The 17,097-nt window shown below is 38.2% G+C and overlaps 1 protein-coding gene across 1 annotated transcript in view; it reads right to left on the bottom strand.

The window, feature by feature from the left end:
* The window catches only part of LOC110445156, a 33,523-nt gene extending 16,426 nt beyond the window's left edge, over nucleotides 1-17,097 (bottom strand). The window contains exons 1-7 of the mRNA XM_021489597.1: nucleotides 16,942-17,097; nucleotides 11,995-12,278; nucleotides 10,169-10,304; nucleotides 9,381-9,553; nucleotides 8,082-8,205; nucleotides 5,902-6,046; nucleotides 5,242-5,390 (exon numbers count right to left, since the gene is read on the bottom strand). Of these exons, the coding sequence (XP_021345272.1) occupies nucleotides 5,242-5,390; nucleotides 5,902-6,046; nucleotides 8,082-8,205; nucleotides 9,381-9,553; nucleotides 10,169-10,304; nucleotides 11,995-12,278; nucleotides 16,942-17,014 (1,084 nt within the window). The 5' untranslated portion in view covers nucleotides 17,015-17,097. The remainder of the gene's footprint in view (nucleotides 1-5,241; nucleotides 5,391-5,901; nucleotides 6,047-8,081; nucleotides 8,206-9,380; nucleotides 9,554-10,168; nucleotides 10,305-11,994; nucleotides 12,279-16,941) is intronic.

The following is a 17,097-nucleotide window of genomic DNA, read 5'->3' as shown; positions in this document are numbered from 1 at the left end:
GGTAAAGCACCTTAAGACCCTTCCATCTATGAAGAGTATTTGATTCTACCATATCTGGGTCTTGAGAAGAAGATTTTTGAAATTTCAGTCAATTCAACCCTTTTTGGCCCCACCCATCAATCAGCCCCTTTGGGGTCAGTCAGGGCTGATATGTGCATACCATTAAAATGCTATCCAATACTGATAATGCTAACCCAAATTGAATTACTTCCAATGGAAATTAAACAAATGTTGGTCCAAAATGTGATTTCCCTATATAAACTATAGTATAGTTTACCCCCTCCCCAGGGGGAAACGTGAGACCCCAGGGTCAAGAAATTCACAATTTTGGTAAAGCACCTTAAGACCCTTCCATCTATAAAGAGTATTTAGTTTCTACCATATCTGGGTCTTGAGAAGACCCCGCCCCTTAGGCCCCTGGGGGCCGGGGACCAAATCAGCCACAATTTTTGTTGACGTTTGGCCATGGAAGGTTTCTGCAAAATTTCATTGAAAATGGTTCAGAGGTTTTGGAGAAGAAGTCGAAAATGTAAATTGTTTACGGACGGACGACGGACGACGGACGACGGACAAAAGGCGATCGCAATAGGTCACTTGAAACTTTGTCTTGGTTACCTAAAATCTCATCACAGGACAGCTCACCAAGTCATCCCAGGAAATCTTGCCAAATAATCTCGTGAAATCTTACCAAGTCATCCCATGAAATCTTATAACGTCATCCAAGGAAAGCTCACCAAGTCATCCCAGGAAATGATACTAAGTCATTCCAGGAAATCTTACCTAGTAATCCCAGAAAATCTTACTAAGTCATCCCAGGAAATCTTACCAAGTCATCCCAGAAAATCTCACCAAGTCATCCCAGGAAATCTAACCATGTTATCCCATGAAATCTTACCAATTCATTCCAGGATATCTCACCAAGTCATCCTAGGAAATCATACTAAGAAATCCCAGAAAATCTTACCTAGTAATCACAGAAAATCTTACCAAGTCATCCCAGGAAATCTTACCTAGTAATCCCAGAAAATCATTCCAAGCCATCCCAGAAAATCTTACCAAGTCATCCCAGGAAATCTTACCTAGTAATCCCAAAAAATCATACCAAGTCATCCCAGGAAATCTAACCATGTTATCCTACGAATCCTTACCAACTCATTCCAAGAAATCATACTATTCATCCCAGGAAATCACACTAAGTCATCTTAGGAAATCTTACCTAGTAATCACCGAAATCTTATCAAGTCATCCCAGGAAATCTTACCAAGTCATCCCAGGAAATCTTACAGTCATCCCAGGAAATCTAACAATGTTATCCCAGGAAATCTTACCAATTCATTCCAAGAAATCTCACCAAGCCATCTCAGGAAATCATACCAAGTCATCCCAGGAAATCTAACCATGTTATCCCATTAAATCTTACCAATTCATTCCAAGAAATCTCACCAAGTGATTCCAGGAAATCCCAACAAGTCATCCCAGGAAATCTAACCATGTTATCCCACGAATCCTTACCAATTTATTTCAAGAAATCTCACCAAGTCATCCCAGGAAATCATACCTAGTCATCCCAGGAAATCTTACCTAGCAATCCCAGAAAATCTTCCCAAGTCATCCCAGAAAATCTAACCAAGTCACCCCAGAAAATCTTACCTAATAATCCCAGAAAATCTTACCAAGTCATCCCAGGAAATCTTACAGTCATCCCAGGAAATCTAACAATGTTATCCCAGGAAATCTTACCAATTCATTCCAAGAAATCTCACCAAGTGATTCCAGGAAATCCCAACAAGTCATCCCAGGAAATCTAACCATGTTATCCCATGAAATCTTACAAATTCATCCCAGGAAATCTTACCTAGTAATCCCAGAAAATCATACCAAGTCATCCCAGGAAATCATACCAAGTAATCCCAGGAAATCTTACCAAGTCATCACAGGAACTCTTACCAAGTCATCCCAGAAAATCTCACCAAGCCATCTCAGGACAACTCACCAAGTCATCTCAGGAAATCTCACCACTTCATCCCAGGAAATCTTACCTAGTAATCCCAAAAAATCATACCAAGTCATCCCAGGAAATCTAACCATGTTATCCCACGAATCCTTACCAATTTATTTCAAGAAATCTCACCAAGTCATCCCAGGAAATCATACCTAGTCATCCCAGGAAATCTTACCTAGCAATCCCAGAAAATCTTACCAAGTCATCCCAGGAAATCTTACAGTCATCCCAGGAAATCTAACAATGTTATCCCAGGAAATCTTACCAATTCATTCCAAGAAATCTCACCAAGTGATTCCAGGAAATCCCAACAAGTCATCCCAGGAAATCTAACCATGTTATCCCATGAAATCTTACAAATTCATCCCAGGAAATCTTACCTAGTAATCCCAAAAAATCATACCAAGTCATCCCAGGAAATCTAACCATGTTATCCCACGAATCCTTACCAATTTATTTCAAGAAATCTCACCAAGTCATCCCAGGAAATCATACCTAGTCATCCCAGGAAATCTTACCTAGCAATCCCAGAAAATCTTCCCAAGTCATCCCAGAAAATCTAACCAAGTCATCACAGGAAAACTCACCAAGTCATCCCAGGCAATTATACCAAGTCACCCCAGGAAATCTTACCTAGTTATCCCAGGAAATCTTACCAAGTCATCACAGGAACTCTTACCAAGTCATCCCAGAAAATCTCACCAAGCCATCTCAGGACAACTCACCAAGTCATCTCAGGAAATCTCACCACCTCATCCCAGGAAATCTTACCTAGTAATCCCAAAAAATCATACCAAGTCATCCCAGGAAATCTAACCATGTTATCCCATGAAATCTTACAAATTCATCCCAGGAAATCTTACCTAGTAATCCCAAAAAATCATACCAAGTCATCCCAGGAAATCTAACCATGTTATCCCATGAAATCTTACCAATTCATCCCAGGAAATCTTACCTAGTAATCCCAAAAAATCATACCAAGTCATCCCAGGAAATCTAACCATGTTATCCCATGAAATCTTACCAATTCATTCCAGGAAATCTCACCAAGTCATCCCAGGAAATCTTACCAAGTCATCCCAGAAAATCTCACCAAGCCATCTCAGGACAACTCACCAAGTCATCTCAGGAAATCTCACCACTTCATCCCAGGAAATCTTACCTAGTAATCCCAGAAAATCATACCAAGTCATCCCAGGAAATCATACCAAGTAATCCCAGGAAATCTTACCAAGTCATCACAGGAAAACTCACCAAGTCATTCCAGGAAATCTCAACAAGTCATCCCAGGAAATCTTACCAAGTCATCCAAGGAAATCTCACCACTTCATCCCAGGAAATCTTACAGTCATCCTAGGAAATCTTACCAAGACACCACAGGAAATATCAACAAGTCATCCCAGGAAATCTTATCAAGTCATCACAGGAAATCCCACCTATTCATCCCAGGAAATCTTACCAAGTCATCACAGGAAATCCCACCTATTCATCCTGGGAAATCTTACCAATTCAAGTCATCCTAGGAAATCAAACCAAGTCATCCCAGGAAATCTTACCAAGTCATCCAGTAAAACTCACAAAGTCATCCCAGGAAATCTCACCAAGTCATCCCAGGAAAACTTCACCAATTCACCACAGGAAATCTTACAAAATCACCCAGGAAACCAATCTAATTAAAATTATATCTTCACATCGCTCCCGTTTACTGATATGTCGCGATGAAGATCTAACAACATCCCGTAGAGGGTCGTGTTCAGGCGACCTTTGCATTAACCAATCAGATGAGAGCTTACGCATTTCTGTAAGTGATGATGTAATGATTTCGGAACACACTTGCTATGATAAAAGACCGAGAGGTGTCAAATGAGCATCGAAAATGGCGGCGCCCATGACACCACGCCGTGTCTATCTACAAGACAACGTTTGTACAATTTGTGGATTTTGCTTTGAAATAAGGGAGACTTCCTCTTCTGGTGATGTTGTCGTTAAAAAGTTTAACAACCTGAAACTAAAATTAACCAATGACAGGCTTCGCAATATTCAAACTATCACTGGACCAGACGAAAAAGTGGATTTTGGGCTACGAGGTGTCTGCATTAAATGCTACAGGTCCTGCTTTCTGATTGGTTGAATGAAAGAGTTATGTCGCGTTTTGATTGGCTTGTTATAAATGCGATAATGCATTCATGTTGACCTCTGACGTGACCCTCTATGGGATGTTGTTAGATCTTCAACGCGACATATCAGTAAACGGGAGCGATGTGAAGATATAATTTCGATTAGATTGCCAGGAAACTCAACTAGTTGTCTCAGAAAAATTCACCAATACATCCCAAGAAAATCTCACTTATTTTAAGTAAGAAATCTTCCACTGAAGATTTATTTTGTTTTATAAATTCTACAAAAATCCAAAAATTCATCAATTATTTTATGATATTAGCATAATAGATGATACATATTTTACTTGTTTCAACAAGACTCATCAAGCTGAAAAAAATGAGGTTAGCAATTGTGAATATTAATGAAATATCTTTATCAAACTTTTAAAATACTGGGGAAAAAGATTTTAAAAACTATGTCAGATTGATCAAATTCTTTTTTTTTTATGTTTAACTAGCATTAATTTAATATCGACAGTCATAGCTTGACAAGGGACCAGATTGTCCTGAAACATTGCGACACGTTTAATATGTATATTGTTTGTTTATACCACTTCGATATTACATATTTCCAAACTGATGAAATCTTACTGTAGATAGCATTAGTTTACATGAGACTGAGTACTATACACATCAACTTTGATTCCTTCAAGTGTTGTGACAGCAGATTTCAGTACCCGTAATATTATACAGCCGTTTTTCTCTCCACTAATTCTACAACCTTACAACCTCCTTACATGTAATATGACACAGAATGGAGTACCGACCACAGTTTTTTCTACTTTCTGTTTGCCTTTGCTTCAAAATTTGACGTTCATTTTCACCATTGACCATTGATTGATCTTGTATTTATTGCCGATATAAATATGAAGAAATCTTAAAGCTCTGACTCCTTCATGTACAATAATTTGTTAATAGAATTACATGTATAACCAATCAAGTTAGCCAGTCTGGCAAGATCCTAGCGGCCATGACTACAAATCTTAATACAGTAGTTCAAATGGGCATTGTCTGATGGTGAGAAATGGAACTAAGGCAGGTAACCCAGTCTTGATATAACAGTGTCGAGAAAGTCTTTACCGTCCAACAAACACCTGGCGATGATTATCAACACCTTCCCAGCCTGTTCAGTATGTCCGCTATTGATGAGCTCCGGAACCCTCTGGAAAAACTTGCGGTGGAATGGTGAAGCAGCTTTTTTGACAAAGTCACACATGCTTGGATACTCACTAATAAAAAAAATGCAAAATTAATTTCAATGTGATAAATAGAATTTCCTACAAAAATTTAACATTTTTATTTGAGAACCATGTACTGTATTATTAACAAAATAAATAAACATTACATATATGTATATATTACCAGGTTGATTCTGAAGTACCGCAACAGAACTGAGAGCATAAAACTGACACAAAAATATTAAAAATATTCTAATTAGTCAGAAAACATTTTCATATTCTTGCAAATAATGATATTTAATATGCAATTTAGCAATGTTCAGCTGATTTTTTAACAAAGAAATGTATTGCCATCATTGAATTACTTAATTAAGTGAATTCCACAGGGACATGTAACATGCTATTTAGTTGAAATTATATAAAAACGGGTATCACTGTTTATATATAGTGTAGTACCAGTTTTCTATAAATCTTCAGCTATATAGCATGTGACATGTGTGCTTATTCACATTTCCCCCCAGTGTGTGATCATACTGTTTAAGGGTACTCTGCTAAAACTTACTAGATTTGAATCAAACCCTTCATATCTGCTTCGAGTTTGTCGAGTGATAAATCCCACGTCCGGTCTATGTCGTCGTCCATGCCAAAAGTGGGGTCTGGGGCTCCACTCTGGTTGAACAAGATGGACTTCCTGTCTTGCACCATGTCTGTTAAATAGTTCAGAATAAAAGGAGATCATTTCACCGAGTTGTGGCATGGAGCACACCTAGCACAGGAAAAGTTTCTTCTATATTTGGTCATCCAGCTTTATACAAGAGGCCCATAGGGCCTGTATCGCTCACCTGGATATCTAAGCAGTCATGGCAAAATATTCTCCAAATGAGATCCAAGAGAATATGCCAGACCCCAAGGACAATCATTGTACCATATCTGTATTAGATTTTTCATGCCCAGCAATTTTATGTATGGTTATGGGGTGGAGATCTCAACTGTTTCCAAGTTGTGACTCAGAAACTAGGTCCCTAGGGTTGTGACCAGACCCCAGGATCAATTCTAATATCATGACTGCATTTGGCTCTTTTTGACGAGCATTTGTACATATAGTTTTGGGGTGGGGATCTCAACCGTTTCAAAGTTATGACCCATGGGTTAAGTCTCCAAGGGTGGGGCAGTCCCCAAGGCCATCCTGGAAACATATGTGCATTCATCTCTTTATACTCAGCAATCCTCTATATGGTTATAGGGTGGGGATCTCAACTGTTTCCAAGCTGTGACTAAGAAACAAGGTCCCTAGGGGTTTGGTCAGACCCCAGGGTCTATTCTAATGTCATGACTGCATTCGTCTCTTTATGACCAGCATTTGTATATATATTTTTAGGGTGGGGATCTCAACCGTTTTAAAGTTATGGCCCAGGGACTATGTCTCCAAGGGTGGGGCCAGACCCTAGGGCCATCCTGGAAGCAAATGTGCATTCTTCTCTTATACTCAACAATTGTATATGTGGTTATATGGTGGGGATTTCAACCATTTCCAAGCAATAAACCTTTTTTGGCCCCACCCCTTAGCCCAGGGGGTAAGCCCGACCATTTGTACAATTTTGAATCCCTGCCTCCCATGAATGCTTCAGACCAAATATGGTTGATATCCATCTCTTAGTTCCAGAGAAGAAGTTGCTTAAAGCAATATAGCCAAATAACCCTTTTTGGCCCTGCCCCTCAGCCCCCTGGGGGGTCAGCCCCACCATTTGTACAATTTTGAATCCCTGCATCCCATGAATGCTTTTGACTAAATATGATTGATATCCAGTGCATACCGGTAGTTCTACAGAAGAAGTCATTTGTAGCAATATAGCCAAATTACCCCTTTTTGGCCCCGCCCCTCAGCCCCCTGGTCGGTCAGCCCAACCATTTGTACAATTTTGAATCTCCACCACCTAGGGATGCTTCCAGTCAAATATGGTTGATATCCATTTCTTAGTTCCAGAGAAGAAGTCGCTTAAAGCAATATAGCCAAATTGCCCCCTTTTTGCCCCGCCCCTCAGCCCCCTGGGGAGTCAGCCCCACCATTTGTACAATTTTGAATCCCCACCACCTAGGAATGCTCCCAGTCAAATTTAGTTAAATTCCAATCCGTGGTTAAGAAGAAGAAGTCGTTTAAAGAAATTGTTGACAGACAACGGACGGACGACGGACGACGTACGCCATGGTATGGCATACATGTCAATCATGCAGTAGTGACATGTCAATCATGCAGTGAACAAACAGTTACATGTTTACTTTAGTGAGATTAAAGAAGCTTAAGTTAGTTTAGACACATTTAACTTAAACAAAAACAAGAGGTCCATGGGTCTTTCAACAGTCATCCAAGTGTCAGACTCACAAGCTCTGTGGGCCAATTGTTCCCCCAATGCATAGCATATTGAACAAAGAATTTGGTGTATATCTACCACCTATGAGCCCCCAACACCCCTCTCCCCCCCATCCCCCTTATCCTCACCCCCTGTGATTTGGTCCAGGTGAGCTAAAAAAACATTGGAGATAAAAAAAATATCCATAAACTTATTTTGAAGACCCTGTTATATAGAGATGGCAATGCCTACAGTAGATTCTACATCTATAGCTACCAGATAAAAGTTTAAAAGCAAATGTGCCTCATGGTTAATGAGACCAAGGCTGGTTGTGCACCATTCATAATTCAAAATTAAAAGAGCCTGGTGACAGCAATGACAAGATCGCCCTTACCTATGTTACTGAACACTGGAAGCAGGCTTTCTGGTTCATCAGCAATCGCACACTGTAGAAGTTTCTGTAACTGGTCACGTGACAAGTCTGATAAAATCTCCGTCATAGGTGGATGAACAGGTACCTGTTAATAGTAATACAAGTATATTAAACAATATTTTTTAGGAGGTCATGATACACCTATGATATTTTCCAGATTTTTTCTTTTCTGAATTTAGTCTACTCATTTCCATTCCAACATGGCGAGTAATGCTCCAGCTCTGCATGCAGTTCGAAAGACGTGAATTGTATGACCATTTTGGACCAAGTGTATTTCCAGTTGTATTATTGCCATTAAAAAAATTTGCAACATATCTTTTCTCTTTGCTACTACCTGGTACTGTTACTATATATGTATTGTGATACGTTTTGCATCGTGACCACAGTATTGTGATACGTATTGTATCTTGACCGCAGTATCGTGATACGTATCTATCGTGAACACAGTATCGTGATACGTAGCGTATCGGGAACATAGTATCGTGATATGTATCGTATCGTGAACACAGTATTGTGATATGTATCGTATCTTGAACATTGTATCGTGATACATATCGTATCGTGAACACAGTATCGTGATACGTATCGTAACGTGAACACAGTATCCTGAACATTAGTATCGTGATACGTATCGTATCGTCATGTTAATGTATCATTGCAGCCCTAGTATTCACAAGGTTTACCAATGGTATGATTACAACTGTCAAATATGTCAGTTTATTGGAATATTCAGTCATTTTTTTATGCATCTAAATTAACTGTATTAATTCTTCTGATGTCAATTGCACAAACTTTGAACGAAACGACATTCAAGATGTCACAGTAATGTCACTATGAGTTTATGATGACTGGCCATGAACCAGTAATATCCATCATTTACCTTGGTATGGACTTTCGTTGAGGTGCATATGTGGTTGTATGAACCCGAAAAAAGATATATTAATCCAAAAAAAGTCAAGTTTGATATTACTTTTCAGGTCCATATAACCACACATTCACCGAAATAGAAGTCCTTATAATTAATTGTTATGTTAGATATGAAACTATACCGTTTTCATTTTTAACAAGATGAAATGTAATAAATTTGTCAAGGGAAGTGCATTTGGCAGAGAGCATTGTGATGTTCACATCGTAGTGACATCATAAAGAGAATACTGACCTGCTGGTTATAAAAATAATAACTTCACGTCAATATGACAAATCACGGACCTCTACACGAGGATGTAGACATAAGTTGGATAATCTGATATTAACACGTACCGTTTCTGCATGCCTGATACGATGTAGGGCCACTGACAATATGTGACAACACCACAGTTTTTTCGGACAACGACTACATTTTGTAGACACGATCGTCTGTTTTTCAAACTTCAGCGTTACTTTTGAAATGTTGTTGGAATTTGGCTTTCCAACAACAGCTGACAACATCAACCCTGTAAAAATAAGGAAATGTAAAACTAGGCCAGTAATATTGTACAAAGTTAAGGTGTGATTATCGTACCTTTCCTTACCTTTTGTTTGTAAGCATATTCTCATGACACAATTCATCTTCAAAGACACACACACGAAAAAAGGCAAACATTTACTAGTTGTAAAAGCTATTGTAGGATGTATGTACCATTTGTGCAATAAATTTATTGTGTTAATCTGCTTTTGGCTCTCAAAAATACTTATTTGACCTTAAACTTTGAGGTCAAGGTTACAGTGACTTAATTACAGTACATTGCATACTTTCAGCATGTGACGCATACAAACTTCTGGTTTTGGTTCCGATATGTTTTTCTTTACACTTTAAAAGTTATTACCCAGACCACATTTCGCTGATTTGTTTTCATTTATTTGAGGCTTGACCTTGAGGTGAAGGTCATTGTGACCTAATTATAGTGACCTGCACATCTCCAGAGGGTGATGCAGGTAAAGCTGAAGTTTATTCCAGATATCTTTTACATAAATTTATGGCCAAGAGGTTTATATGAAAATATAGATAACCAGAAGAATTTACATTCAAGTAACTTTTTCATATTTCTAGAAAATGATTGATTACCCACCAACTTGTGTCATGTCCCGGATATAACCGTCCATACACTTTCTGTCTGCCTTCCTCCACTCAGCCTCTGTCTTTAGGCATAGTCGCGCACAGCATTTCACCTTATTCTCGTCACATGGGAATGACCAACGTGATATCTAAGGCAAAAATCAACAGGAAAACCCCAGGAAAATTTAAGTATATTTTCAGTCGTTCTCAATGCCATCAAAACTTTGAAAAAACTAAAATATTTCATATCATTACACATGATCTATATAACAGTGTGTCTGATCAGATTTTTTTTATTATATGACGGGGAAATAGAACAGTATGTCACTTTCGCATGCTCAAGTTACCCCTGTCATATTTGCCTTATTTGGACCCTCTCTATAAAATGTGGGAGAGACATGTACCTCAACAGAGCTTTAGGTGAATAAGGCAGACAACATCAATAGCATGTCAACATGAGAACCTTTAATATTTCTAGGGGTTTTCACCATGATAATTATTGACTGCCCTGGTGGTAGGGAAATACAATTCTTTGTTTCACCTCTATTCATCATGTTTCCCTATATACCACAAGGCCAATACATGTTTTGTGTCAGTAGATCTGGAAATCATGTAAATGTTGTATTCAGAGGAACTATCGACAAGTGCCAAAAAGTTAGTGTAAGCTCTACAACTGATGGCACAGTAATACGGTCAATTTCTTACAGTACAAATTTTAATATGATCTTTCAGTACATAAGGCAGATAAAATAAAGACTGGCAAGGTCAAAAAATGTCCTTGCCCCTACCTGCCCTGCCAGTGACCTTTCAGGGTCAGTCAGGGTCATTGACATCATTAACAATTGCCATCCCAGCTTCATATGCAAATGAGAAATGTGCAGACAGTTTAAAACTTTACTAGAAGAGCAGCTGTTTTTACAGGTTTTAGGTAATAAGCAAGAAAGAGAATCCATCCCTGATGTGAGGTATGGATTAATAGAATCCATCACTGATGTGAGGTATGGATTAATAGAATCCATCACTGATGTGAGGTATGGATTAATAGAATCCATCCCGGATGTGAGGGATGGATTAATAGAATCCATCCCTGATGTGAGGTATGGATAAGGTAATTCAAACCCAAGGGATAAAATATCGAGCAGAAGACCAAAGGCTGTGCCGAGGGTCTTCTGCTCAATATTTTATCTTGAGGGTTTGAATTACCTTATCCATACATCACATCAGGGATGGATTCTATTTCTTGCTTATTACCTAAAACCCGTAAAAACAGCTGTTCTTCTAGTAAAGTTGTAAACTGTCTGCACATTTCTCATACCAGATCCAGACCCGTGAGTCGGATAGAATTTTCCAGCACTGCCGGAAATGCAGATATCTAGGTCTAGTATGCAAGAAAAGGTAATTCAAACACTCAGGATGAAATATTGAGCAGAAGACCCTTGGCAAAGCCTTGGGTCTCCTGCTCAATATTTTATACCTAGTGTTTGAATTACCTTATCCATACCTCACATCAGGGATGGATTATATTAATACATATAACCAGTGAAAAGTCACATCATCAAAATGAAACATCTAGGTACTTCAAATTTAATCATTTCCTGTTGGGTTTTTTTAAAAACAGAAAAATATGCTTCTTACTTGAGCAAAACAGTACTGTAATTGCTTCCTAAAAACTCCTAATTATCATGTGATCTTAGCTGTTACGAGGAGTTAAGTTGATATTTTCTTAACTTAACGATCCTTCACTAAGAAGAAATTAAAGATAATGGGTACGGTTTTATTAATCCTAATTCTGAGGTTTTCTGAAACCAAGCGAGATTGTCTAATATTTTTCTTTCTTACTTTCCTCAGCAGCAGCTGATCCAGGGGAGGGTCACATTTCTCCAGGCTTTCTAAGCTGTGATGTAAGGCTGTAGCTGATGCTGCCAGGTCCAACAGCGGCACAGCATTACATAGGTTTGTGCTGGTCTCCTTAGGTACTGCAGCCATTTCCCGCCTGTTCGCACGCGATAATACCTCTGCATAACTTGACCTTCTACGTAGTCGACGAAGATGTGAGATGAAGGACTCGGATTCATACTCATCATCGCTGTCAAGGTCACTGGAGTCATCTGAGGGTATTACTTCTACAACACAAGATAATCTCAGTCAAGTCATCAGAAAACAGTTATTTCCTAAACATCAGATATTTGGCACTTAAGTCATCTTAGTTACTATGGTGATGGCAAATTGGTGTGTCTTCAAACAAAATCATTATTTCTATCCATGACCTTGACCTTTGACCTGACATTTCAATCGGTTTCATTCATCTTCTTGTCATATGCCCAACCAGAGTTCCAATTTTGAAAGATATTGGATATTAATATTAAACAGCCTTTGCACTATCATGCCAACAAGTAACTATATCTCTGCAACTTTGGTGTGAGAGGATAATGAAATATTACTATAATTAATATGTAGCAGAACTCGATTGGGTGGATCGTCGGGGTCTAGGAAACTCAACCCGGTAAAGTATTTGTCAAGAGTTCAGAGGCCCCAGGTTCAAAATCCTAGTCTGGCATTTGCATTTCTCTTTCTCCCATTACAAAATTGACGAGCTTACCAACCCTTGTTTCAAGTACTGGGTGAATGCTTGACAAGGAGATACCCAAACCCAAATTATAAATAGTCGTGTCTTTGGGACAAAGACTTAAAAAAAGGAGGGAGGAATTTAGAGGACTGGGTTGATTTTTGGGGACCAGGTAGCTCAATTTGTAGAGCATCCGTCTGGAGTTTGGAGGTCCCAGGTTTGAATCCCGGTCTGGCTGCAGCGTCTCTCTTTCTCCCATTACATATGTATATAACAGCTCTGCCTGATGGTGCTAGATAGGCACAAAACTGGGCACATAATAGCAGTATTCAATGACAATGACAGGATTGATTTAAGTTGTAAATTATTAAGTGATTCCAAAAGATTCCATGTATACGTATTTGAAAAAAGACTAAACATTGTTGACAATTAACAAGAAGTATATTGCACTAATTGTTTGTTTGTTAACGGCTTTGAAACTGGTGCATTCCATCATAGTCATCCGCATCTGGTATGTAAATATAATCTAACAAGGGGTCCATAGGGCCTGTATGGCTCACCTGGATATTTTAGCAATCATGGGGAAATATTCTCAATAAAAGAAATTTTGCAAATATTTCCATATATTGAGTCTCCTTAACTTAAAAATGTTCCAGACTAAATGAAATTTTATACTACTCTATCCCAGCATGCTACTGGTCAAATATCATCACCCAGAGCCCAATGAATTGCAGAAGAAGTTGTTTTAACATATTTGACCCCTTTGACTTTGGAAGAAGACCAAGCTAGGTCATTTATTTAGGGAAAATTTATTGCACTCATTGCCAGGTACCTACTTGCCAACTATCATCACCCTCAACCTTCTGGTTATCCAGAAGATATATAAAATGTTTTTTTATATATATTTGATGCCTGTGACCTTGAAAGTAGGTCAAGGTCATTTATTTGAGGAAACTTTATAGCACTTCATGCAAGGTACTTTCTGGCCAAGTATCATTACTCTGGTCCTCCTTGTTATTCAGAAGAACTTGTTTAAAGGATATTTTTTTTTACATATTTGACCCGTGACCTTGAAAGTACAAAAGAGTCATTTATTTGAGGTTACTTTATAGCAAGCTTTCCCAGGTACCTACTGGCCAAATAGCATTGCTCTAGGCCTCTTGGTAATTCAAAAAAAAGCTGTTTAAACATTTTTAACACTCAGGACAGTTTATAGCACTTTATGCAAGGTACCTACTGGCCAAGTATATTATTACTCTGGGCCTCCTATAGTTATTCTGAAGCAGTTGTTAAAATTGGTTTTACATATTTGACTCCTGTGACCTTGAGAGTAGATCAAGGTCATTATTTGAATAAACTTTGTAACACTCTGCCCCAGATATCTACTGGCTAAATATGATGGCCCTAGGTCATCCAGTTCTTAACGGACAACGGACAGACAGCGGACGGACAACACACCATACAATAATATATGCTGGTGCCAGGTGAGCTAAAAATATGAAGTCGTCTTCCCTACCCTGTCAGTCTTCCCTACCCTGTCAGTCTTCCCTACCCTGTCAGTCTTCCCTACCCTGTCAGTCTTTACTCTGTCAGTCTTCCCTACCCTGTCAGTCTTCCCTACCCTGTCAGTCTTCCCTACCCTGTCAGTCTTTACCCTCTTTACCCTGTCAGTCTTTACCCTGTCAGTCTTCCCTACCCTGTCAGTCTTCCCTACCCTGTTAGTTTTCCCTACCCTGTTAGTCTTCCCTACCCTGTCCGTCTTCCCTACCCTGTTACTCTGTCAGTCTTCCCTACCCTGTCAGTCTTCCCTACCCTGTCAGTCTTCCCTACCCTGTTATTCTTCCCTACCCTGTCAGTCTTCTTTACCCTGTCAGTCTTCCCTACCCTGTCAGTCTTCTCTACCCTGTTACCCTGTCAGTCTTCCCTACCCTGTCAGTCTTTACCCTGCCAGTCTTCCCTACCCTGTTACCCTGTCAGTCTTCCCTACCCTTCTATATTGACAGCAATTTGGGAAGACTTATTTTTACATATTTACATACCAAATGCAGATGCCTGTGACTTTTTCCTACTTTAAGATCACTTACATAATTATACTTCATTTTTATGAAATACCATACTAATGTATTAGCCACCTTTATATAATATTACTATGTAAAACACAGGCCTATACTTTATAGGACTTGTAGAAAAGAAAATGTAAAATATACCAATGATTCATACACTGTCTATGATTATGTGTAGGTGGTATCTATTTATAGATCCAACCTCATAACCTGAACCAGGTTTAATTTAGAAGGGGTGAAAAAATGATCAGCAATATAAAAACAAATTAAAGCAAACTATTGTAATATGTACTACACAATAGCACCATTCAAACAGTAGGAATGATTGTGTTTGTTTTAATTATGTAATATGTACTACACAATAGCACCATTCAAACAGTAGGAATGATTGTGTTTGTTTTAATTATGTAATATGTACTACACAATAGCACCATTCAAACAGTAGGAATGATTGTGTTTGTTTTAATTATGTAATATGTACTACACAATAGCACCATTCAAACAGTAGGAATGATTGTGTTTGTTTTAATTATGTAATATGTACTACACAATAGCACCATTCAAACAGTAGGAATGATTGTGTTTGTTTTAATTATGTAATATGTACTACACAATAGCACCATTCAAACAGTAGGAATGATTGTGTTTGTTTTAATTATGTAATATGTACTACACAATAGCACCATTCAAACAGTAGGAATGATTGTGTTTGTTTTAATTATGTAATATGTACTACACAATAGCACCATTCAAACAGTAGGAATGATTGTGTTTGTTTTAATTATGTATCATGGAGTATAATTTAGGAGATCGAGTCTGGAACTTATATATCATATTGTAATTTTAAACAAACAATAAGCATTGTACATCTTTTATACTGTGGCAGATTAAATAGCTTCAATTTTTCATGAACTTCCTTATGCATGGGTCAAAAAAAGCTTACGTAATACAACTGTAGTATATACCACAATGTTCGAATCAAGTCTGTCATGGGTCACCAGGTCTCGTCTATAACTATCTCCACACCAAATGAATGGTTTGTTTGTTTGTTTGTTTGTTTGTTTGTTTGTTTGCTTGGTGTTAAATGTCTTCCCAACCAAGACAGGGTCATATGAGAACGGTAAGTGAATGGTATTAGTTCTAGGAATCGAGACAATAAGCTAGTCATTCCAATCTGCTATTTATAAATCATACATCATTACCTGCTATAAATAGTCAAGACCTATAATGGAAGATTTCTCAGAAGATTGATAGGTAATGACCTCAGTGATAGGACAGCTTTTTTTAAATTGGGTTCCCATGCAAGTAAGTGTAATTATAATTTGGTTCTACACGACTTGAATTTTAATACAATTGTACATTTTGTCTTGTTGTATTTAACAACAGAATTATTTAGACACACTTGTCACATATTAGTAATTCTTCACAGTTTACAGTCGAAACTTTCAGCACTGGATGTCATCCATGCTTAACACTTCCTGGATGAGTGATGTTGGTAAGGGCCTGTATCCTGTGTTGTATCACGGAATTAGATTAGCTTTCTAAGTCCGGGGTTGTATAGAGTTCACACAAGTTCACAGCCATAAAACAAAACATATGTACTTAATATCGTCCTATTTCACCAATTAGGCAATACCTGAAACTCTTCTGCTACGTGTTTTTTTCCTCTTATTTCCCAATATGCACATGTACATGTATATGCAAATTAAATGAAACTATGACGTATCTACTGTGACTGTAAGTGTGTATCGCCTACAAAACATGTCATAGGCCTAATGTTATACTGTGTTAAGGTAAAGATTTATGAATTGAACATTTCCACCTTGCAGATAATATTCTTTTAACATCTGTCTGTGTGAAAAAATATCAACTTAAATAACTAATTAATAAACAGATGCCTGTACATATACATGTATATCAAAGGATTGGTTTCATCTCTAATTTTCTTTTAGCCTGAGTTTACTCTGTGTCATTTTTCCCCTGCATTGACATATGTGCCTGTATGAATTGAGAATGTCTGCTATATTGACTGTTTATACGACTACTTTCACTATGTGGTGTACCAGCAGTACAGGAGTATACAGGACCATCCCTAGCTGTTTGCGCACATTTTAAATTAAGTGTTAATTCTCTAATGATGTATGTGCAATACTTTACCTATATCATCGTTATCCTCATCCTCCAGAAAATCTGACCGGGAATCATCCCCGAACCGTAGTAATCCGGACATATATCCCGACCGATCACAAACACGTCGCCATCATGATCATGTTATTGTATTTTCCTATAACTACAAGGGAAATCCCCGATTCT

This window comes from Mizuhopecten yessoensis, unplaced genomic scaffold, assembly GCF_002113885.1.
Source record: "Mizuhopecten yessoensis strain PY_sf001 unplaced genomic scaffold, ASM211388v2 scaffold2091, whole genome shotgun sequence".
NCBI lineage: Eukaryota > Metazoa > Mollusca > Bivalvia > Pectinida > Pectinidae > Mizuhopecten > Mizuhopecten yessoensis.
This window is presented reverse-complemented; position numbering and strand designations above follow the sequence as displayed.